The sequence below is a fragment of the Loxodonta africana genome, unplaced genomic scaffold (assembly GCF_030014295.1).
Source record: "Loxodonta africana isolate mLoxAfr1 unplaced genomic scaffold, mLoxAfr1.hap2 scaffold_301, whole genome shotgun sequence".
Taxonomy (NCBI): domain Eukaryota; kingdom Metazoa; phylum Chordata; class Mammalia; order Proboscidea; family Elephantidae; genus Loxodonta; species Loxodonta africana.
Window position 1 is genome coordinate 164,762 of NW_026975021.1, and position 24,578 is coordinate 189,339.

The 24,578-nt window shown below is 41.5% G+C and overlaps 1 protein-coding gene across 1 annotated transcript; it reads right to left on the reverse strand.

The window, feature by feature from the left end:
• Positions 1-311: 311 nt before the first annotated feature.
• Positions 312-24,340, reverse strand: LOC135229454 (protein FAM170B-like). Its single transcript, XM_064279023.1, has 2 exons — positions 14,557-24,340; positions 312-13,848 (listed from the first exon to the last, which is right to left on the reverse strand). The coding sequence occupies exon 1, from the start codon at positions 16,579-16,581 to the stop codon at positions 15,520-15,522; it is 1,062 nt and encodes a 353-aa protein (XP_064135093.1). The 5' UTR covers positions 16,582-24,340; the 3' UTR covers positions 312-13,848; positions 14,557-15,519.
• Between the last annotated feature and the right edge of the window lie 238 nt (positions 24,341-24,578).

The following is a 24,578-nucleotide window of genomic DNA, read 5'->3' on the forward strand; positions in this document are numbered from 1 at the left end:
ACCTGATGCCTTTTAATGGCTGAGTAATATTCCGTTTTACGAGTATACCACAGTTTATCTATCAGTTCATGACTTTTGGATTCTCTCCACGTTTTGGCTATTTATAAATAATTCTACTATGCAAATTCTTTTGTAAGTTATTATGTGAACGTGCTTCAGTTGTCCTGGATGCATACCTAGGAATGGGATTGCTATCTTGCATGCTAACTCTATGTTTACCTTTCTGAGCAAGTACCTAACTGTTTTCCAAAGCGATTGGATCATGTTACATGTCCACCAGCAATGTATGAGAGTTCCAGTTTCTCCACATCCTCACCACTTGTGTTGTCCATCCTATTGATTTGAGCCATCTTAGTGGTTTTGAAATAATAGTGCGTTTTGGTTTTGATTCGCATTTCCCTAATGACTAATGAGGTTGAGCTTCTTTTCATGTGATTATTGACCATTTCTATACCTTCTTTGGAGAAATGTCTATTGAAATCCTTAGCCTATGAATTTTTCTTCAGATTTTTACCTGTATTTTTGCTTTCTTCATATAGTTTTTGATATGCCTAACATCTATATCTGTATCTTACCAGTTTTAACCTTCACAGCTTTGGGATTTTTAGAAAATCTTTCTCTTTTACCAATAAAAAGCAAAACAAAATCTCTCATAGTTTCTTCTGAAATTTCTATGGTGGCATATTTTACTTTTGAATATGTGATCCTTTTGGAATTTCGTTTCCTGAAAGCTGTGAGAAAAAGGATGAAAATATTTTTACAGGTGATCTAAATGATTACCAAATTGCTGCAAGCACTCCTTTTTGCCTTTTTGCATAAGCCATATCTTAACTGCATTTTCCCATATTCCATATGGAAAAACATTTTTACAGAAGGAGGCCCGCCATTTCCAGCCATTTCATTTTAAGGTTTTGCTTTGCTGGAATAGAAATCCCTTCGATACCTTTTCTACACAGCTGTTCTCATAGCCAATAAAAATTTTGTGTGAGTAGGACTCCTGTGAATTTATAAGATGAAGTTGAATTTTATAACTGGTTCCATGTGGTGCAGCCCAGCAGAAGGACAGACAGAAGCAGTAGCTCCAGAGGGAACAGAAGCTATAAGAACATGAGCCTCTAGAGATTTGCTGCTGCATTTCACAGAAAGCTCTAGACTTTTCTTTATAAGCTTATCATTATATATGGCCATCACCTTAGAACAGACGAGAATAGTGCTTTTTAAGTGAGGCATTCAGGACAGGACTGGAGAAAAATGTAGAACAAAATCCTAATTCAAAAAAAAAAAGCAAAACCCAGAATTGCTAGCTTGACAGAGACTGGAGAAACCCTGAGAATATGACCCCCAGACATCCTTTTTTAGCTCAATAATGAAGTCACTCCTGAGGTTCACCCTTAACCAAAGATTAGACAGGCCCATAAAACAAAATGAGACTCCTGGGGCATACCAGCCCAGGAAGAAGGACTAGAAGGCAGGAGAGGACAGGAAAGCTGGTAATAGGGAACCCAAGTTTAAGAAGAGAGGGTATTGACATATCTTGAAGTTGGTAAACAATGTCGTAAAACAATATATGTCCTAACTGTTTAATGAGAAGCTACTTTGCTCAGTAAACCTTCATCTAAAGAACCGTTAAAAACAAAAGTTAGGCATTCAGAAGGAGGGTGTTCATTCCCTAGGAAATAGTTAGACTTATGTGTTCTGGTGAACATATGTACCCATTTCTACTGGGTATGTATCTAGAAGTAGAATTGCTTGGTCATAGAATATATGGATGTTCACAGCTGTAGTAGATATGGCCAAAGCATTTTTAAAGTGGTTGTACCAAATTACACTTTCACTAGCAGTAGAATAGAATTCCAGTTGCTCCATGTTCTACCAAATAGTTGGTGTTTCCATTTTTTTTTTTTTTATTTTAGCCATTCTGGTGTGCAGGGTTAGGATCACATTGTGAGTTTTTATTAGAATTCCTCTGATAACTGATGTAGTCCCTTTCCATATGTATGCTGGCCATACAGAAATCTTTTATAGAGCGTTCAAGTATTTACTTGGCTTTCTATTGAATTCTTCTTTTTTTTTCTTTATGAATCATCCTTTGTATATTCTGGAACCAAGTTTGTAGTAGGATGTATGTATTGCAAATAACTTCTGCTTCCACATGAATTCACCCTTGTAGCTTGTCATCAACTTTCAAATTAAAAAGCATGCCTTTTACAAAAACAGGCAAATGTATAGAGACGAAAGTTTATAAGGGTTCCCAGGGGCAGGAGGGAGGGAATAAAGGGGTGTTATTGCATATGGAAACTGAGTTTCTGTTTACAATGATTGAAAAATCACACTGATTAAGGGTAGGGTTGCACAACCGATTAATTCCTTTTAATAGTGTGTACACCTGTACAACTCGTTCACTTGGCAAAGGTTTGTGTTATATTTACATCAACAACAAAAATGTATAGCTGCTGAGGCAAAATGATAGTACTGAATTGATGAGATGTATTCTTTTATTATACTCTTCTCTATTTTCTCATTTGTTTTTATAAGAAGTTACTGTTAAAATCAAAGGAAATAAAACGTTTGCATGATGAAAGTGGACAGCAATGACTATTCCACCCATTGTGTCCCTCTGAAGTTTAAATGAGGAACTACATGCCTCCAGCAGACGCCCAGCCTTACTTAGCACTCAGGAAATATTCATTTCTCCCTCTCCTCTGACTCATGGTCTTCTCCCCTTGTTTATTTGCTCTTTTCTGTTTCCAACTGGCTGCATATGACCACCAGGCTTCCTGACTCCATCATTCTGCTTTCCATACCAATGTTATTGTAACCTTGGGATCTTGGGCAGTGGTGAAAGTTACACACTGTCCCTGCTATTACGAAGGGGACAAGGCAGTGCAGGTGGGAGGGGCAGTGGGGAAATTCGGCTTAGAGAAAGGACAGACCACCTTCCAGGAACCACACTGACCTTCAGAGAGCTTTGTTGGCTGTGGTTCACCTGGCCAGCTTGTAGGCGTCAGGGTGCCCTAGGGCTCGGTGTTTAGTCCTCTCTCTCTATTGACACCCTCTGTCTGGAATGCCTCAGTGTGTCCACAGCCATTGGTCTGTAGCTGAGGACGTGAGATTTACACCTCCAGCCATTTCAGCTCCTCCTGGGTGCAGACTTATAGTCAAATATCAGCTTAAATCTCTGTATCGGCCTCTTCATGTATAAAATGTGCATTATAATGGTACATTCCTCATAGGGCTATCATGCAGAACAAATATCTTAGGAAAGGAGAAGCCCTTACAAGAATCCCAGCACCAGCGCATGTACTCAGTAAGTGTTAGCTGTTAGTATTATTACCTGACATCTCCATGTGGATATCTAACAGCTATGCCATGTTATCAAGGCCACGAAACAATTCTGGTCCCAACTCCATTCCACACTTATCAGTGAATTTCCCAAGGCTTCAGTGATGGGAGTCTGTGTGTTTTTCCACACAATGGACATGGGTGCGAAAGGTTGGCCAGGGTCTTCATAATAAGCTGCTCCAAAGTTCATATGAGTGGCCATTGAGACAAGTTACAACCAACTAATGCGGGAAAAAAATAGAACCACTCCTAGCTGCTCATGCTAGTATTCTCAGTCCAGAATATCTGGTGAGGGCACTATTATGGACTGAATTGTATAACCCCAAAAGGTATGTTGAAATCCTAACCGCCGTACCCGTAAATGTGACCTGATTTGGATATAGAGGATTTTAAAATTATATTAATGAGGCCATACCAGTGTAGGGTGGGTCCTAAACCTAGTCCCTTCTGAGTTATATAAACAGCAGAATAGACGCAGACACACTCAGTGGGAGAGGAAGACAGACAATGGAGCAGATGCACCTACAAGACCAGGAACACAAAGGGTGGCTGGAAGCTGCTAGAAGCTAGAGTAGACATGAGCCATACCCTGAATTGAGGCAGGTAGCCTCCTGAACTGCGAGAAAATAAATTTTTATTCTCTAAAGCCACCCAACTGTGTTATCTTTTTTTTTCCTACGGCAGCACTAGGTAACTAACACACATACCTGTGCTTATAAATCCAGCCCAGTGTAAAATAGTGCTCTCCCCTCCGTGGTCTAACCCACCTGGATCCCGCTGTTTCCCTGTCAGTGTCCTCTGCTTTCACTGAGAGCTGTGACAGAGTTGTCTTGATGCCGCTGCATAGACATTAACTTTATTTTTTACTTTGTATTTATGATTAACTAATATTAATTCTAATATTTTCTATGGTTTTTAAATTTTTCTGTGGAGACATTCCTATAATCTATGAATAATAAGAGTTATACGTTTTCTTTTTGTACTCCAGTGTTAAATATTTAATAGAAATAATGAGAGAAAGCATCCTTATTGCTAATGAATATTAAAGAGAATGTCCCATATTTCACCAGGAACTATCATGCTAGTTGTAGTTTTCCACATTCGGGAACTCCTTTTCTGTTCCATGTTTGCTCAGAGTTCTTATGTCTCAGTGTGGTTGGATTTTATCACTGCCTTTTCACCGTCTCTTGAGGTGAGCCTATGTCTTTTCTTCCTTAACCTACACATGTGGTGAATTAAATTGTTAAACCTTTAATGTTCACTCAAGCTTGCATCCTTTAAATAAACCCCTTTGATCATGGCGTATTACCTGCTTTATACCTTGCTGGATTTCTTTGCCAGCATTTTATGTAGGTTTTTGCATCTCAATTGCTTACTATGCTTGTCCTGTAACTCCTTTTACACCTTCCTTTTCTAATTTGGTATAAATATTAAAGTAGCCTTAGGGAACAAGTTGGGAAGCATCTCATAGTTTTCTCTTCTTTAATGACTGTGTACAAGATTGAAATGATCTGTTTTTTGCGTGTTTGCTGGAACCTGCCTGAAAGTGATCTACCAAACCCAAAACCAGTTGGCCATTGAGTTGATTCCATCTTTGTAGGGAGATCTTGAACTACTGACCCATTTTGTGTAGTGATTAAAGGCCTCTTCTGATGCTACTTTACTTAGAAAATTTTCACTGCATGTTTTAGGCTGTTAGGATTTCATCTTTAAATATTATGTGGTTATCACTGTTTTCCGCCTTATCCAGGTCAATTAATCCCAGATTTTCCGTTTTCCTGAAGTGAGAGTGTGTATCTACTCCTGGTACCAATTCCCTAATCTAAGACTTATTTGCAAAGAAAGATACAACCCAGCCTTGAGTCCATAATGTGAGGTTACAGTCTCATATTATGTGATTTTTTTTGTAGTTGTTTTTTTGTTTTGTTATTTTTTTTCTTTTACATATTCCGTAATTGTTCTTTTTCTTAAAATTTTTTTATTTACTTTTTTTTCTTTTTTCATTTCCCACCTATCTAGCAGTTTTAGGAAACCTGGTGGAGTAGTGGTTAAAAGCTACAGCTGCTAACTAAAAGGTTGGCAGTTCAAGTCCACCGGGCGCTCCTTGGGAACCCTATAGGGCAGTTCTACTCTGTCCTTTATGGTCCCTATGAGTCGGAATGGATTAGACAACAATGAGTTATTGGTTCTAGTGCTTTTAAGGTTGTGCATTTCAGGTTCAGGTCTTTAATCTAGCTGAGAGCCAACTCCGGGTTCAGTGTGGTGAGGTGCTCAGTTGCATCTGTGCATCAAGAGAAGGCGCTTCAAGAACTAGGGGAGAGGGCGGCAGGGATGCTCAGAGAGGGGCACCCGGGAGAGGTGCGGGGTCCTGGGCAGCCCTACCACAAGCTGGCGGGGAGCAGGAAAGAGCTGGCTTCAGGAGCCTTTTGTGACAGTCCCAGCCCACCCATCCCCACCCACACCTAAGACTGGCCAGACTGGCAGGTCCCAACAGAACTCGGGGACCCTAAGGCCATAGAGGGCGAGACCCAGGGTACATACCTGAGCCTGATCACAGCGCATATGATGGGATAGGAGGGCAGAGGAGGCATATGGGGACTTGGGTCCAGACAGTGGACACAGAAGGGTGAGAACTTGTGGTTAGTGTCAGGATCTGAACGTGGAGGCCTTCGAGATGCACTTCCTGGAGGAGAAGGTGAAGCCACAGAGGCCACACTGCCTGGCACCCACCCTGTCCCCTTCCCAGGGCCCCAGACTGGACTCACCGCCTGCGCTGCCCTAGGAGAGCTCCCCATGTGTGGTACTCTTAGTTTGAGGAGCAAGAGAGCCCGCCCTGGTCTAGGCTAGGGAATTTATTTCCTTTGCTCTCATCATGGGTGTGAGCGGACTCTTGTCTGCACAGACGAAAGACGAATTATCAAAATCAGCTCAAGACTCCAGATTTGACTTAGATATCATAAATTAAAACAGAGAAATACAACTTTAGCAATAAGTGCCTGCCTGGAGCCCAAGTTGCATTAAAAAACAAAAAAACCTGAACAAGATCCCAGAGGGAGTGAGTGATAGGAGCCTCCTTCTTTTGCCGCCCTCCTGTGGTCCCAATCTTTCTCTTTTCCCACCTCCCAAGACTGTATCAACTACTCTGAGATTTTTAGAATAAAGATACCCAGGAATATCACTGCTCCCACCCTGTGAGGATTTCCCCAGTGCTGGGTTAGACTAAGACTGAGAATCCTCCAGAGGCTTCCGGGTCCTGTGTACTGGACGATCAACACACCGAGGTTCAGAGCCACTTCATTTTTCCTGCAATTGGGCATGACCCCAGGACATGTCTCTGAGAGTGCTGACACTTCCAGAAGCCAATGACCCCCTCACTGAGTTTCTCTGTCTTGGTCTCAGGATCAGTCAGGACAGCTTGTCACCTCAGGAGTGTTTCTGTTGAAGGAAACCTAAGCAGAACTATGGGTTTGTCCCTCACACCCTGCAAATCTGCCTCCTCTGAGTGGGGCGAGGAGCTACTGAAACATTGAAATCATTAAAACTAGCAGAAGCCACAGCCCATGGTACTGGGAGGGAGAGAGAGGTGGAGAGGTATAAAGACCCAGTTGTGAAGGCGACCAGCGGCCAAGATGTCCGAAGCCGCAAAGCTGACAGAAGCTGAATGGCCTCAAACCCGCTGCTCCTGAGCCCATTTCTTCTTTCAATGGCAAAAGCCTTTCCCTGCTCTTATGCGACTGGGCTGGAAGGGCCTTTGACTTATAACATGAAGCAGCCTCCAGAGCCTCTTGGGGCAAGTGATGGTCAAGGAGGCTCTGCCCAATCCCACCCTGCCCTTCCCAGTTGTCAGAGGACCAGGAATTTCAGTCTTCCAGCTCCTGGGCTGATCTAGTGACTTGTAACAGGATTTCACTGGACCTCGAAACTTTGGAAGATGGGAAATACTGCCTGGGTCCTGGTCTCATTACAGAACTTACATACAGGATAAGAAGAGGAGTTTGGGGCTTGACACCTGACATCTTAGCAAAGGTTTCAGTTTGTTTAGGAGGGAAGAGGTAAAAGAAGGCAGTGTCTACTATGTTCTTTTCCATGTGTTTAGGAAATCCTCACGAAGAGCCTCTCAGGTTAAGGAGTGATGGGAAATGCCTTGGTTTACTCTTAAAATTTGCCCTTGAGGCATTTTCTTCATGGAGGGCATGTAAAATGTTGTCTATTCAAGGAAACACTCTAATTCTTATGTAGACTTTGTACAGAATGACTATGTATGAAAACTAAACTTGGTACTTCAGCAAAGAGGTTACTTCTCAGGGAAGGCCCATGGGGAAGTTTGTACCAAATTCTGCGGTGCTGCCATTATTCCAAGGAGCCCTGGTGGTGCAAAGTTTAAGTGCTTGACTGCTAACCGAAAGGTCAATGGTTTGAACCCACCCAAAGGCTCAAAGGAGTAAACATCTGGCAATCCTCTCCCATTAAGCTTAAAACTCAGGAAACCCTGTTGGGACAGTATTGCCTTCACTCTGGGCCTCAATGACTCAGAAATCCACTCGATAGCACCTAGCAACAAGAACAACAAGCCATTGCTCCCAATGTGCCTGAAACGCCTCTCTGGGGAAGGCCGGCCTTCAGAGCCAGCTCATGGCCACATCGGAATTGAGACTCATTTTTTGTTACCACACCTTATTTTGGGTCCCAAAATTTAGTTTCCATTTTATTCACCAGACTTGACTACAGACATCTTTCAGATATTGTCAAAATTAATTCTATTCTCTAGTAATGATTTTCTGTCAAGAGTATGTTCCCAAGCATTTCCAAGAGACTGGAAAAACTTTCCAAAGAGTCATGTCCAGCGCCATGTTGTGCAGTGACTACAGTATTAACACAGTATATTTACCCACATAGTTCCCATGTTTTCTGCTTTCCTGAAATACGGGTGAAATTCCAAGTCTACCTCCTGAAGCACTTCCATTAGAGTCTCGTTTGGGAGAAGTCTGGTGGCGATGAATTCTCTCAGTTTTCCTTCGCTAAGAATGGCACTATTTTTTCTTTACTCCTGAAGGTAATGATTGGATATAGAAATCTGGGGTAATGTTTCTGATCTTTCAGTGTTGAAAAAATGTTTTTTCACAACATTTCAGCCTCTGTGGTTTTCTGATAATGAAGAAAGAGTCAGTGAAATTATTTTTCCCATGTGAAATCTATTGTTTTCTCTCTAGCTTCTTCCTGGGTATTTTGTTGATCTTTGTTATTCTGCAGTTGATTATGATGTACTGTATTTTTGTGCAAATAATGCACACATTATAGATATTCTTTGCCAACTGAGCCTTCCCCTTCCCGGGTACTCTTATGAGAATGGTGCCTAATTTTATTTATTTTTTTTATATGTTGGTGTAAAAAACTAGCATAGCATACTTGCAAATATGCCGGTTTGGGGGGAGGGGAGTGTGTGATTTGCAAAAAACACGTAACACAATATTTGCATAAAAATATATTTTCACATAGAATTCTTTAGGATTAACCTGTTGGGGTTTGCTGACCTTCTGAAGCTGTAAGTTTACGTCTTTCATCAAATTTGGAAAGTGTTTGCCCAGTATTTCATCAAATATGTTTTCCTACAGCACACATTTTCTCCACTTCTTCTGGAGTTCTAATAAATAAACAGACTTTTTCTCTAATTCTTGAGGCTCTGTTCATTTTTTTCCATATTTTTTCTCTCTTTTCAGAGTAAATATTTTAAACTCATCTTTTTTTCTCAGTCATCACCATTCTGCTCTTGAAACTATCAAATGAATTTTATTTCTACCATGTATTTTTACCATGTAAAATTTTCCTTTGCAAATAGCACCTATTATCTTTCCATTTATTTAAAAAGTGTCCGTGTTATTTCTTGGAGAATGATTAGAATAGCATTTTAAAATCTGTGTCTTATGATTTCAAGACTACAAGTCTGGCTTAATTTTATGAGAATTTTTTTCTTTTTTGTTTTTTGTTTTTAGCAGTCTATTGACCCAGTTATGTTCAGGCTCCAAGTTCTGTCCCATCTTCTGTATTCTATGGTTCAAATGTAAGTTCAATTTTTGAAGGCTTTGCAGCTGTATTCAGATCTAATCTATGTGAGCCCCACTCAGTCTGGAACCTTGATGGTGTTCTAACCCATAGGGCGCCTCTTAAAGGATTTGATAATGCTTCTTAGAGTCAGGGCAATGCAGATGCATCTGGGGGGTGAACCAGGATTTCATAGCAAGTCTGCAGAATCTCTTTCTTGCACAGTCTCCTCTCTTTATTTCTCTGCTGCTGTCTGAGTTCTGAAGGAGTGCTTTCCTGGCCCACTGGCAGGAATGCTGGGGCTTTAATCTCTTCATTCTGTTGTACACATAAGTGACTGGTTCTACCTATGGGGCCAAAGCACTGGATGGACAACCAGCCAAAAGGCTGGCAGTTGGAACCTGTCAAGAAGCACCTCAAAAGACAAGCCTGGTGATCTGCTTTTGAAAAGTCTCAGCCTTTGAGGTAGAATTGACTAGGTGCCAGTTAACAGCAGAGAGAGAGAAAATGTAATGGAGCTTTCTCTACAATATTTGGTTCTTCCATACTCTGGTCAGAGAGAAGGATTCTCCTCTGCCAGAGTTTCAGGTGTCTGCCCACCTGCCCACCTGCCCGTCTCTCTCCTTTATGGACCCTCTATCCCATTTATATGAGAGAGGGCTTCTCTTGGAGCTATTTCTGTCCACAACGGATGTGCAGCTCTGGGATTTGGGCTCATTTAATTTCAACCTCTGGAATGTTCATACTCTTTGTTCTGGTTTCCCGCCACCTCCCCAATCCACCTTCAACAGTTTCCCTTGCAGAATCCTCAGATAGAGTCCCATGCATTTGTCCAGATACTTAGCTGTCAGATACCAGCATAGCCACCGGGGAAGTGCTGGTTGTGGTTGAGGGGGAGGGACTGTACACTGAAGGAGCTGCAAGATCTGGCTGCCTTGTGTGAGCAGGACGGGGGTGTGCTGAGGGACGAGTGCTGAAGGTGCTGAGTCAAGGGGAGTTTAATATAAAGTTGGGTCAAGGAGAGTTTGTTGACAAGGATTTATTGCCGTAGCAAGGGTTCTGGAAATGGGTTTAATATGCTGTGGGATTGCTTTTGGAAGGTTGGAAAAGGCAACGGCCCAAATTCTATGAAATCGAAATGCCAGACCTACTGTGTCGGGTGTTGGAAGAAGAAATAAAAGCCTCCAATATGTGGGCATTTCTTGGAGGTCCTGAAGGACACCCATTTCATCAAAAGAATAAGGAACGTGGAGATGAGGGGAGCACCAGCAACATGGAGCTTATCCAATATGTATCCTTTGCAGGGGGTCCCTGGGTGCCACAAACAGTTAAGTGTTCTATACTAGCTGAAAGTTTGGAGGTTTGAACCTAACCAAAAGAACCTCAGAAGACAGTCCTGACGATCTGCTTTTAAAGGATCACAGCCTTGAAAACCCTATTGAACACTTGTACTATGCCCACATGGGGTTGTCATGAGTTAGAAATGACTTGATGACAGCTAACAAGAACAATTCTCTATAGGATCAGGTTTTAGTGGGAGCTGGGCTGCCTAGTAGCAATGTAAATCCCAGCTGAACAGAGGCCAGGTGGAAGTACTTAACTGTCAGAAACAAGTCGTGTGTAGATTACCATAAAGGTCAGTAGCTCAGAGTATTAGTTATCTCTTGGTGCATAACAAATTCTCCCCAAACTTATCAGGTGTGAGATAAATGGAAAAATATTAAACCCATTCCGATAAATTTGGAACTAGACAAAAATTTTGCTATCACTCAACATAGTTTTTAGGTGAAGGAATAAACTAGAAAATTTAAATAACTAGTACAAGTATTAAAAGAGATATTTAAAATAATGATGATATAATTATATACCTGCATAAAAGACAAATGCATCAAAATCAATGGTTTCTCTCCAGTATAGAATAAGGGTCTAAAATTGGCAAGGGTGGGAAGGGCAGACCGTTCTCTTTCCCTTACTACTTGACTGTACCACACTGTGTCCAAAACTGTAAAATATTTAGCAAAACATTGTTTTAACCAGAGCAGCAAAGGACCTCTATGAGGGAAAACAGTGTATTAAAGTACATAAAATGAAACCTGAATATATGCAAAAATATGCCATATTTTCAAATGGAACGTCTTGTCGATTAAATGGAGGTCCTTAAAACTAATATATAAGTGGAATGCATTTCTAGCCAGAATATTAAGATAGTTGTTTTTGAACTGTATACAGTAATCATATGCTACAAATACTACAGTAGATAACAAAGAATAGATAACAAAGAATATTCCTGTTGTTACGAGACTTGGAGGCAATTTTTGACTCAAAGCCATCCCATTTGACTGCCCCATAGGGTTTTCTAGGTTGTAATCATTATGGGAGCAGAACACCAGGTCTTTCTCCCTTGGGGACACCTGGTGGGTTCGACCTGCCACACTTTCTTTGGACTAGCAGTTGAGCACTTAATCGCTGCAAAACCAGGGCGGTTTTACCAAAGTAAAACATGAAAAAGCAGGATAGTGACAGGTGTCTACCTCTTCGGGTAACAGAACAAATTGATATTACATAGCATAGAAGCTGACAAGTCGACCAATGAAACAAAATCTGTTAAGAAGTCACAATAACTTACAAAGGTCGTATTTCAAGAAAATTATATTTATTTAATAAATGGTGCTGACTCAAGTGATCGTTCTGGGGCACAAAGCTTGCAAAAATGTGATACACAAATCATAGATTTGGGAAATCATGTGAAATGGAGATGACAAGCCTTAATAACAATTTCCATTTTACACAGAAGGATAAAAGTTATGCACTTGAACAATGAGCAGTGAATTCAAACAGTTCATTCAGAGTAAATCCACATGCCCAGTAAACATAGTCCAAGTTCAGAAAATATCAAACTGCCAGTGAAACTGGCACAATTTGAAAATCAGCACCACCTATAGCTGGCTGGGCTGTGGGGAGAAGGATGCCCTGAGAGGTGGCTGGAGAGGTGCATTATGGCAGCCTCTAGGGGAAAGATATGGCCATGACTCTGTACTTTTAACATTCTTTGAATTGGAAATCTCACTCTGTGGAGTCTATTCCACAGAAACAAATCCTGTAGTACACAAAGGATAGTTATTATTAATATGACGAAACTTTGACTGTCCATTGATGGTGGAATGATAGATAACTTATGGTAAAGCTACATCCTCAATAAAACAGGGAGTCATTAGAATGAAAAAGAGTTGTAGTAGTTGAGTGGGAGAAATCTCTATGAAGTATTATGGAAGTATTACTGAAACAATCAAGGTGCAGAGAAGTGTATATAAAATGAGCACATCTGGGTTAAACAATATCAATTGTTTGAATATGCTTGAATACCTGTGTATGTTTATGTGTGTGTATAAATGAGAAGACGAGGGTACATGCAAGTCTGTGTGGGCTTGTTTAAGCAAGGATAGGAGAGACTACTTACCACATTGTTAACCTGAATTACCTTGGATTCACTTGTGGGAAAGAACAGGGGGAGGAGAGTTAGAACATGCAGGAAGAGTGGACTTAAAAAGCATGGATGATAATGTTTCCATTTTAGTGGTGTTATGTATGGACAAATAAATCTGTCTTGAGCAGAGAAAGCCAGAATATTCCTTAGAAGTAAGGATGGCTTTGGACATCTTATCAAGAGGGACCAGTCCCTGGAAAAGGACATCATGCTTAGTAAAGCAGAGGTCCAGGGAAAAAGAGGAAGACCCTCAATGAGATTGATACAATGGCTGCAACAGTGTGCTCAAATATAGCAACGATTATTAGGATTGCAGTGACCGGCCGAGTTTTGTTCTGTGGTGCCTAGGGTCACTGTGAGTCAGAACTGACTTGATAGCTTCTAACAACAACATGTACAAGTCCAGATAAAGTGTACTGAATTGATATCATCTATTTAAATTATTCATGTAAGTTAAAGACCCAAAAATATAGTGTTAGTGCCATATCTAATGACTTACAGAGAATCAAGGTAGAATGTCAAGTGAAAGAAGGGGCAAGAGCAATGTGGATAGAGTGAGACCAAGTTTCCATAAAAGCAAACATCCCAGCAGATGTACTTGTGTACCTGTGACTGTGTATATGTGTCCCTGCAGAGAAGTGTAGGGAAGGACACATATGTGTCTATTAACATTGGATACCTTGTGGGAGTGGGAGCAAATTACATACGAGGGTGGGACCCTGACATAACTTTTTTGTCATACAAATCTGTAATCTCGAAAATGTAATAAAAAACAATTTCAGAACTTTGGAAGTTGATAAACATCATAGATACATGTATATTTTAATGTGTTTCGTTAGATATTTTAAATAGGTGAAAATTTTCTATAATGACAGACAAAAGATTTTAATCACTGGAAGGAGAGCACACCACAGACAGTAATAATCAGATCCAGTGCATTTCTTCTTGTTCTTGGAACCAGTGAGCTCTTCTGGTCTCTATAACTGGAAATGACCAAAAATAATTTTGGGAAGTCAGTAGAGTTACCCCTCAAACACGTTTGCAAGCACATGTCTACAGCTAAATGTAGAAGGCTGGACACCATGTGCGATTCACTAGGTAACTCATGAGGCTCCGGAAAATTCTCTTTCCTGGATGTGCTGGTACCACCTCCTCCCTGCCTTGACCCACTGTATAACCCGCCTTTGTGCATTCGAGGCCCTTTTCAGGTCTGAGCCTAGAGCATAGAGGACATCAACCGGGAAAGTAGCTTTTAAGAAGAAAGATGTTGATCAAAAGACTTCAGAAAGCAGTACCTCCCCAGCCAGCCTCTCCCCAGCCTGGGAATGCCAACCCCTCCCACCCTGATACCTCTGAGAATCTCTGATTTTTTGTTCTGGATCCTTAGGAGACTGCAGAATTTACCTGGTCTGAACACCTTGGCTCTTCTCTGCCTGTGGCCCTCTCCCTCACAGGAGCTGTCTCTGTCACTCTGAGGCATACACACAGGACAGACTGTGGATGGAGGTGCCCATCCTAGAGGTCCTGCCCTCCTTTCCTCTGCCCTCTGAGGTCTCATCGCCCAGAGAGATGGATACATCCCTGTCATGTCCAGGGCTTCCCCACACCTGGGATTTGATGTTGTGACTGAGACTTGGTCTTTTTTGTCCACTGTTGAGCCTGGGCCTGAATTTCCCTCTTCACATCCATACCTGTGTTCTCGCTCTTCTCCCCAGGTTAAGAACCCTCTCCTCTCTTTTGCTTCTTTCATCTCAGATGGCCTTTTTCTTCCAGTTCTTTGACCTCGGGACAGAACAGATTTGACCACGGAGGGGGGGGGGGAATTAACGAGATTTATTGACGTGTCAAGAACTGGAATGTACAGCTTTATTTAAAGGAGAAGAAAAAGTTCCAAAGCTCTACCCCTTACCCGAGGACATACTCTACAAGAAATACCCTGTAAGCACTGGATCAACTCTTATCCAGAAATGGTTAACACCCAGGGGGATTTTTCTACACCACCTCCCACTTACATTCCCCTAATGAGGCAACAACAATGCATCCTAATCAGAACCCCAAATTCACCCTAGGAGACCAGAAGACATGGCTGGGGTGAATTCATTTTCCTTCACCGGGCCCTCCTCTCCTCCTGCCAAGCCTTACCTCTTTCTCTGCCTGTATGCTGCTGGGAAGGGACCCAGAGTCCTTGGTTTAGGGCTTTATGCCCACTGCTCACCTGCAGGCAGGTTTCCTGACACCCTGCCATCTCTCTGATTCTTTCTCCTCCAAAGAACTCACTGATACCCCCTTCACCATCACACCTCACCAGGGTCCCCCTTAGCCTCCCAAGTCCCACTGAAATCCCATTCCCCTTTCCCTACTTACTCTGTGCTCATCCTTAGGGGTCCCAAGACCTCACCATCAAGATGAGGCCTGTCCTGTCCTCTCCTGGGCCAGGGGAGCCTCTGAGGGGACCTGGTGTCTGTGTTCAGCTATCTGGGGCTTCTTCCTTAGGGCTGGAGGTCTTTGTGCCCTTAGGGTGGAAGGCTGGTGGTCACAGGGGAAGGAGGCTAAGATCTTCCAGGGGAGCTGGGTTAAACGAACCTGAATGGAGGTCTCTCATGAAGGGCCCTCGTTTCCAGCCCAAAGGCCCTGCTCCTCCTAGTCCCAGGGTGCTAGCAGGTCTTTAGGTCCTTCCCCCTCTGGCCTTGGTGCTGCACCTTCTGCGGCCTGGCCTGCCTCTGCAGCCTGTCCAGCTGGTGCCTCAGCCTCTTCAATTCTTCTCTCTGCTTCTCCAGCTGCTCCTCCAGGCGCCTGCAGACTGCTCTCATCTCCCTCACCTCCCTCTTCTTGGAGGCCATCAGGTAACGCCTGGCCAGCAGGTGGCAGCGTTGGGGCCTCCCCTGGACTGAGCCTGGCAGCGGCCTCTCCAGCAGCTCTTGAAAGAAGACCCGGCAGCTGAAGCTCTGGCTCACACCATGCGCCGCGTGCGCAACCAGGGCCTCCCGGGACTGGAACAGGCGGCCGCAGGCCACGCAGCGGAAGCCGCGCTCACGGGTCACCAGCCACTCCGGGGTGGCTGCGCGGGGGCTCTCCCCATGCTTCTCCCCTTGGTCGGTGGGGTCCGAAGTACAGGTCTGGGGCCCCTCCTGCCAGGGCTCCAGGGTGCTGACCAGGGACTCAGTGTTGGCCAGACTGGGGGCAGAGCCGATGGTGCTCTCCTCAGAGAGCTCAGCCTCAAAGACCTGGGGCATCTTGCCCACGGGGGCAAAGGAGGTTTTGGTCTGCCAAGCGACCGCCGCCCCCTTGACTGTGCGCATCTGGGTGAAATATGCGCACCTGACCCATTGTTTCTCTGAAGTAGCCCTGTAGCTGGAGGAGTGAGAGGTCTGCTCGGTAGAAGATGAAGGAAAAGGGCTCTCTGATGCTTTTGGAATCTTCCTGGGCCTGGAACTTGGGCTTTTTGCTTGGGATGTTGTTGATTCTTGGGCATTTTCCTCTTGGATAGAGACCTCTGAGAATAGTAGATTTAGTTGAGCTTTCAGGGTCCTTATCCTCACCTGTGACCCCAAAGCTTTGGTCATAGGGACCCCTGGAGGCCTCTCCATCACCATATCCTCCACCTCTGCAGACCCCATGGTTTCTTTCTTCTTCCCCAGAGACCCACCACCCTTTGGGGGCACTGCTGTGGAAGACAAAGTCTCCATTGTAAAGTGGCACTGTTTATGGTAGTTCATTTTTTAAGAAATTATTTTTCTTTAATTCCACATTTATTGAATTCCAATGAATTTGTTCCTTCGGAACTTAGAAATGACCTCATTCCCCTGAAACTTCATAATAAATGTGTGACGTCATTGAAAGAAGTTTTCTATGAGGGTGATTTTCTTAGTAAATTTGGGGTGTAAACGCTCAAAGGAGAGCAATGCTCACCTCTTTTCAACCTCTTTTACTGAAAGGCTGTTTTACGGAGAAGTTATACTTAAAGAGAAGAATGCGTATATTTAGTTAAGACTCTTACGTGTATACCTCTTTCTTGTACCCTTCTTAACCAAGCTACAGTAGGGGATTAAAGTTGCTTTTCTCGGAATAGAAGCCCTTGTCCTTATTAGAGGAACTCCTTCAGCGTGAGGCAGAAAGAGATATCCGTATCTGAGAACCTGATGCCAGAAACCTCAGACAGACAGCACACAACCACCTTAACTGGGTGTGTCTGGGTGGGTTGCCTATGTCAACCTAAAGGTCTGTGTATGTTTGTGAATATGTGGGAAAGACTGTAGACTTCAGGATCCAGAAAGAGATAGAGCTAGGTCATGTGTGTTGGATGGAGGGAAAGCTCCAAAGACAAGATCCAGAAACGGAACCTGCCAGCAGTGTGTTAGAGGGGTACAGAGACCAAGGAGGGAGCAGGAAGCAGGGCTCAGCTACCAAAGGGCAGAATGGGGCAGCAACAGAAAAGACAAAGGTGGTACACTAGTTGGAGAAAGGATGGAGAACTGGGAATGATAGCAGAAACTGAGGTTAGCTATAGTTGGAATTTGAAAATTCTTTCTTGCTAGGCTTTGAAAACATCATGCTGATTGAAGAAAGTTAGTCATAAAAGGACAACTACTGTATGATCTTACTTGTATGAAATAAGCAAATATATAGAAACCGAAGATTATTGGGGGTTGCCAGCTGTGACAGGGAGGCGGGAAGGGTCTGAAATCTTTCACTGTCTCATCTCATGCTGTCATTCTTAATCTCTTTATACTCTCAATACTTTTTCTTTTTAAATTTATAACATTTCTATTACTTAATCACCATATAACTTGAGTTTTAAATTCAAAAAAAGAGAAATGAGTAAGAGAAGGTGCCACTGTGCAATACTTTGTGTCAGCTAGGCATCAGGGAACCAGAGTGACAGAATGCACTTCTTCTTTGCGGAAAGCTTGAGGAGAGTCATGGCAGCTACAATGACCATGTCATATAGACACTCCAGTAAAAGGGCTGGTTAACTAGAACTTTGGAAATTGGGTGAGTGGGTAGAAAGGAATGCATTGCAGAGAAACTGAAGATATATATGTATGTACATATATGTGAATTAAAATAACTTTGTGTAGCTAGTAATTGGCAATGATAATTCATCATGGATTTCTGAGCAGAAGATCCAGGTAATGATACCTGACTTCAGGAAAGTTTGCTTTGGCATTATTGTGCACAGAACACCCAAGGAAGAAATACAGCCCCTCAACGGGAGCTGATGCACTGCTTCAGCAAATCTTAGGATATAAGTTTAGAAGAAAAGCATCATCTCCCGAAGGTCATAAAAGTTGTTTGTGAGTATATACTAGATTTTCTTTTATTTTTTTTTATTGTGCTTTAAGTGAAAAGTTACAATCCACGTCAGTTTCTCATACAAAAACTTATGTACACATTGTTATGTGACCCTAGTTGCTCTCACTGCAATGTGACAGCACACTCCTTCTCTCCACCTGTGTTCCCTGTGTCCATTGAACCAGCTCCTGTTCTCCTCTCCCTCCTCACCTTGACTCCAGATAGGAGCTGTCCATATAGTCTCATGTGTCTACTTAAGCTAAGAATCACACTCCTCACCAGTATCATTTTATGTCCTATAGTCTAATCTTTGTCTGAAGAGTTGGTTTCAAGAATGGTTTTAGTTTTGACAGACAGTGTGGGGGTCATGACCTCTGGGGTACCTCCATCTCAGTCAGACCGTTATGTCTGGTCTTTTTACTGGAATCTGAGGTCTGCATCCCACTTTCCTCCTGCTTCATCAGGGATTCTCTGCTATGTTCCCTTTCAGTGCAGTCATTGGTGGTAGCCAGGCACCATCTGGTTCTTCTGGTCTCAGGCTGATGGAGTCTCTGCTTTATGTAGCCCTTTCTGTCTCTTGGGCACCCCTTGGACACAGTCCCCTGGAGGGACAGTGGCAGGGCTGGCAGTAGCAGTCAGGATGCAGTTTCCTCCGGGGGAGACAGCAAGTCTCACAGTCTACTCACAACTCCGGAACCAGAGAAGAGCAGTGTTGTTGGCAAAAGCTAAGTACTTGCATTCGTTTTACTGTGCGCTCAGCCCCCAAGACAGCTTCAGTAGCTGTAGATCTCCCTGCACCTGAGATAGGTGTTGCTGTGCAGCCTGAGCCATTCTCCTGGCCTTGGAGAAGGAATAAATTAACAATTGGGGGAAAAGATAATCTGCCAGCTCCACTAAGCTGGGAAGCTCAGGACAGAAGAAGCTCCTTTCCAGGCACAAATGCTCCATGGACTTTGAATACCTTTCACCCCTGCATGGACCTGTGTAGGCCCATTTCGGTAGATTAGGCCCTTGTTACTGCAGTGGTGTATGTGCTGGGTATCCAACTTCAACTGTTTCACCTTCTGGTGGAGAGGTGTGTTTTTGATGTTTGACACTGCTCTGCCTATTAAACAGGGTCCTCACCTACCTACGTTGGGGGCCTGAGGACTGGTGGCTCCACCCACATCATCTAGACACCCACAACAGGGGTCCAAGGATAACAGGTGCCTCCCAGTCCTTACAAACAAAAGCGTAGGGTGCCTGTGGTCTGACTGCAGAACCCACCTACCTGTGCACTATAGAAACAGAGGTGCACTTTCCTCACAGATACTTGGGAGATGGTTCTCAGCAACCGTCTTTGTTCAGAGTGTGACCCCCTGCTGCAAGCAGATACCTGTGTCTACAACAATCACCCCTCCCCATATAAGACTATAGGACGTGAGGACCTACAATTGATGACCAACTACCTAGACACCTGAGCTGAATCTATACAAGAAAAGTGAATGGACTCCTAGGCTCATATACCTGGTAACAGGTCGAGCCATCTGGTGACAGGATGTTAAATCTTGAAAGTTGCAAATGATCAAGCAAGCTCACTCAAGCAGCCTATTTGGGCATATCAAAACAAAACAAAGCAAAAAGCTAGGATACAGTAGGCAAAAGTAAAAAAATAAAATAAAATAACTTATAGATGGCTCAGAGACAGCAGTCAATATCAAATCACATAAAGAAGCAGACCATGATCACTTCAACAATCTCTCAAAACAAAGAATCAAGGAATCTTCCAGATGAAGGTGTTTTCCTGGAATTACCAGATGTAGAATACAAAAGGTTAATATACAGAACTTTCAAGAGATCAGGGAGATCAGGCAAAATGCAGAACAAGCCAAAGAACACACAGATAAAGTAGCTGAAGAAACTAAAAAGTTTACTCAAGAACATAAAGAAAAATTTAATAGGCTGCAACAATCCATAGAAAGAAAGCAATCAGGAATTCAGGAGATTAACAATAAAATTACAGAATTAGACAACTCAGTAGACAGAGGAACAGTATTGACGAAATGGAAAGCAGAATTGGTGAGATTGAAGATAAATAACGTGGCACCAATATATTTGATGAAAAATCAGATAAAATTATTTTTAAAAAACATGAAGAAACCCTAAGAATCATGTGGGGCTCTATCAAGAGAAATAACCTATGAGTGATTGAAGTATCAGATTAGGGAGGGATAACAGAAAAGACAGAGAGAATTGTTGAAGATTTGTTGGCAGAAAACTTCCTTGATACCATGAAAGATGACTCATTGAACCCCACATAAGGTAGATCTCAAAAGAAAGTCACCCAGACATATTATAAAGAAACTTGCCAAAACCAAAGACAAAGAGAGAATTTTAAGAGTGGCTAGGAATAAATGAAAAGTCACCTACAAAGGAGACTCAATAAGAATAAGCTCAGACTACTCGAGAGAAACCATGCAGGGAAGAAGGCAATGGGATGACTTATATAAAGTGATGAAGGAAAAAAATTGCCAGCCAGCATCATATTATATCCAGCAAAACCGTCTCTCAAATATGAAGGTGAAATTAGGACATTTCCAGATAAACAGAAGATTAAGGAATTTGTTAAAAAAAAAAAAAAACCTACAAGAAGTACTAAAGAGGGTTTTCTGATAGAAAATCAACAATATCAGATATCAACCCAAGATTAGAATGCAGGACAGAGCAACCAGATATCAACCCAGGCAGGGAAATTACAAAAATAAATCAAGATAAAAAAATGCTCAGAACAGGGAAACAGTGATGTTATTATGTAAAGGATGACAATACTAAAATAATAAAGAGGGAGTGAAAAATGTAGTCATAGATCTTTCACACACAGAGATAGTCAAGGGGATAGAAAGATGTAAAAGTTAGGTTTAAACTTAGAAAAATAATGGCAAATATTAAGGTAACCAAAAAGGAGACTAACAATCCTACACATCGAAATAAAATACAAGAAAAACATAACAACTCGGGAAAAAAAAAAAATCAACAATGAATAAGAGGAAAAGACAATATACAAAGAATAACTACTCAGTACAAAAAATTAAGCAGAAAAAAGAAACTCGACAACATACAAAAAAAGATATCAAAATGATGGCAGAAAACTCATAACTACCATAATTACACTGAATGTAAATGGACTAAATGCACCAATAGAGACAGAGAGTGAAAGAATGGATTAAAAAACACGATCCATCTATATGCTGCCTACAAGAGACACTCCTTAAAGACACAAACAAACTAAAACCAAAGGATGGCAAAAATATATATCAAGCAAACAACAATCAAAAAAGAGCAAGAATGGCAATATCAATTTCTGACAAAATAGACTTTAAAGTTAAATTCACCAAAAAGGATAAGGAAGGACACTATATAATGATTAAACAGACAACATACCAGGAGGATATCACCATATTAAATATATACACACCCAATGACAGGGCTTCAAGATACATAAAACAAACTCTAACAGCATTGTAAAGTGAGATACACAGCTCCACAATAATATTAGCTGACTTCGACATACCACTTTGGTGAAGAACAGAACATTCAGAAAGAAGCTCAGTAAAGACATGGAAAATCTAAATGCCACAATCAACCAACTTGACTTCACATACATATACAGAACACTCCACCCAACAGCAGCCAAGTATACTTTCTTTTCCAATGCATATGGAACATTCTCTGGGAGAGACCACATATTAGGCCATGAAGCACACCTTAACAGAGTCCAATACATCAAAATATTGCAAAGCATCTTCTCTGACCAGGAAGCTATAAAAGTAGAAATCAAAAACAAAAAAAAAAAAGCAGGGAAATGAAATCAACCACTCAGAACCTGAGCATACCTTGCTTAAAAACGACTGGGTTATAGAAGAAATTAAGGATGGAATAAAGAAATTCACAGTATCCAATGAGAATGAAAACACTTCCTACCAGAACCTTTGAGACACAGGTAAAGCATGCTCAGAGGTCAATTTATAGCAATACATGCACACATTCAAAAAGGAGAAAGGGCCAAAATCAAAGAATTATCCCTACAACTTGAACAAATAAAAAGAGAGCAACAAAAGAAACCCTCAGTCATCAGAAGAAATTAAATAATAAAAAGTAGAGCAGAATTAAATGAAATAGAGAACAGAAAAAAAAGTTGAAAGAGTTAACAAGACCAAAAGCTGGTTCTTTGAAAAAATTAACAAAATTGCTAAAACATTGGCCAAACTGACAGAAGAAAAAAAGGAGAAGAAGCAAATTACCCAACATCACAACAGACCCAACTGAAATTAAAAGAATCATATCAGATTAGTATGAAAAATCATACTCTAACAGCTTTGAAAACCTAGAAGAAATGGATGAATTTCTAGAAACACATTGCCTACCTAAACTAACAGAAACAGAGGTAGAACAATTAAATAAACCCATAACAGAAGGAGAGGTTGAAAAAGGTAATTAAAAAAATTAAAAATCTCCCAACAACAACAACAACAAAGCCCTGGCCCTGACAGCTTCCCCGGTGAGTTCTACCAAACTTTCAGGGAAGAGTTAACAGTACTACTAGTAAAGGTATTTTAGAGCATTGAAAAAGATGGAATACTCCCAAACTCATTCTATGAAGCCAGCATATCCCTGATACCAAAACCAGGTAAAGACACCACACACACACACACAAAATTACAGACCTATATTCCTCATGAACTTAGATGCAAAAAACCTCCACAAAATTCTACCCAATAGAATTCAATAACATATCAAAAAAATAATTCACCATGACCACATGGGATTCATACTAGGTATGCAGGGATGGTTCAACATTAGAAGAACAATCGAAGTAATCCACCATATAGGTAAAACAAAGGACAAGAACCACATGATCTTATCAATTGATGCAGAAAAGGCATTTGACAAAGTCCAACACCCATTCATGATAAAAACTCTCAGAAAATAGGAATAGAAGGAAAATTCCTCAACACAATAAAGGGCATTTATATAAAGCCAACAGCCAACATCACCCTAAATGGAGAGACTCTGAAAGCACTCCCTTGAGATGGGGAACCAGACAAGGATGCCCTTTATCACGACTCTTATTCAACAGTGTGCTGGAGCTCCTAGCCAGAGCAATTGGGCCAGATAAAGAAATAAAGGGCATCCAGATTGGTAAAGAAGAAATAAAAGTATTTCTATTTGCAGATGACTTGATCTTATACAGAGAAAACCCAAAAGAATCCTCAAGAAAACTACTGAAACTAATAGAAGAGTTCAGCAGAATATCAGGATACAAGATAAACATACAAAAATCAGTTGGATTCCTCTACACCAACAAAAAGAACATCAAAGAGAGAAATCACCAAATCAATGCCATTTACAGTAGCCCCCAAGAAGATAAAATACTAGGAATAATATTGTAACCAGAGACATAAAAGACCTATACAAACAAAACTACAAGACACTACTAAAAGAAATCAAAAGAGACTTACGTAAGTGGACAAACATACCTTGATCATAGATAGGAACACTGAACATTGTAAAAATGTCTCTTCTACTGAAAGCGATCTATAGATATGCTGCAATTCCAATCCAAATTCCAAGGACATTTTTTAATGTGATGGAGAAACAAATCACCAACTTCATATGGAAGGGAAAGAGGCCCCAGATAAATGAAGCATTACTGAAAAAGAAGAACAAAGTGGGAAGCATCACACTACCTGATTTTAGAACTTATTATACCACCATAGTAGTCAAAACAGCCTGGTACCGGTACAGCAGCAGACACATAGACCAATGGAACAGAATTGAGAATCCAGACATAAATCCATTCACTTATTAGCTGATATTTGATAAAGGCTCAAAGTCAGTTAAACGGGGGAAAGACAGCCTCTTTAACAAATGGTGCTGGCATAACTGGATATCCCTCCACAAAAAAATGAAACAAGATCCATACCTCACACCATGCACAAAAACTAACTGAAATGGATCAAAGACCTAAATATGAAATCTAAAATGATAAAAATCATGGAAGAAAAAACAGGGACAACACTAGGAGCCCTAATACATAGCATAAACAGTACAAAAAACATTACTAACAATGTACAAGCACCCAAAGAAAAATGAGATAACTCCTAATAATCAAACACTTATGCTCATCCAAAGTCTTCCCCAGAAGAGTAAACTGATTACCTACAGACTGGGAAACAGTTTTTAGCTATAACATTTCCGATCAGCATCTGATCTCTAAAATCTACATGATAATGCAAAAACTCAACAACAAAAAGACAAATAACCCATTTTAAAAATGGGCAAAGGATAGGAACAGGCACTTCAACGAAGAAGACATTCAGGCAGGTAACAGATACAAGAGGAAATGCTCACAATCATTAGCCATTAAAAAAAAAATGCCATT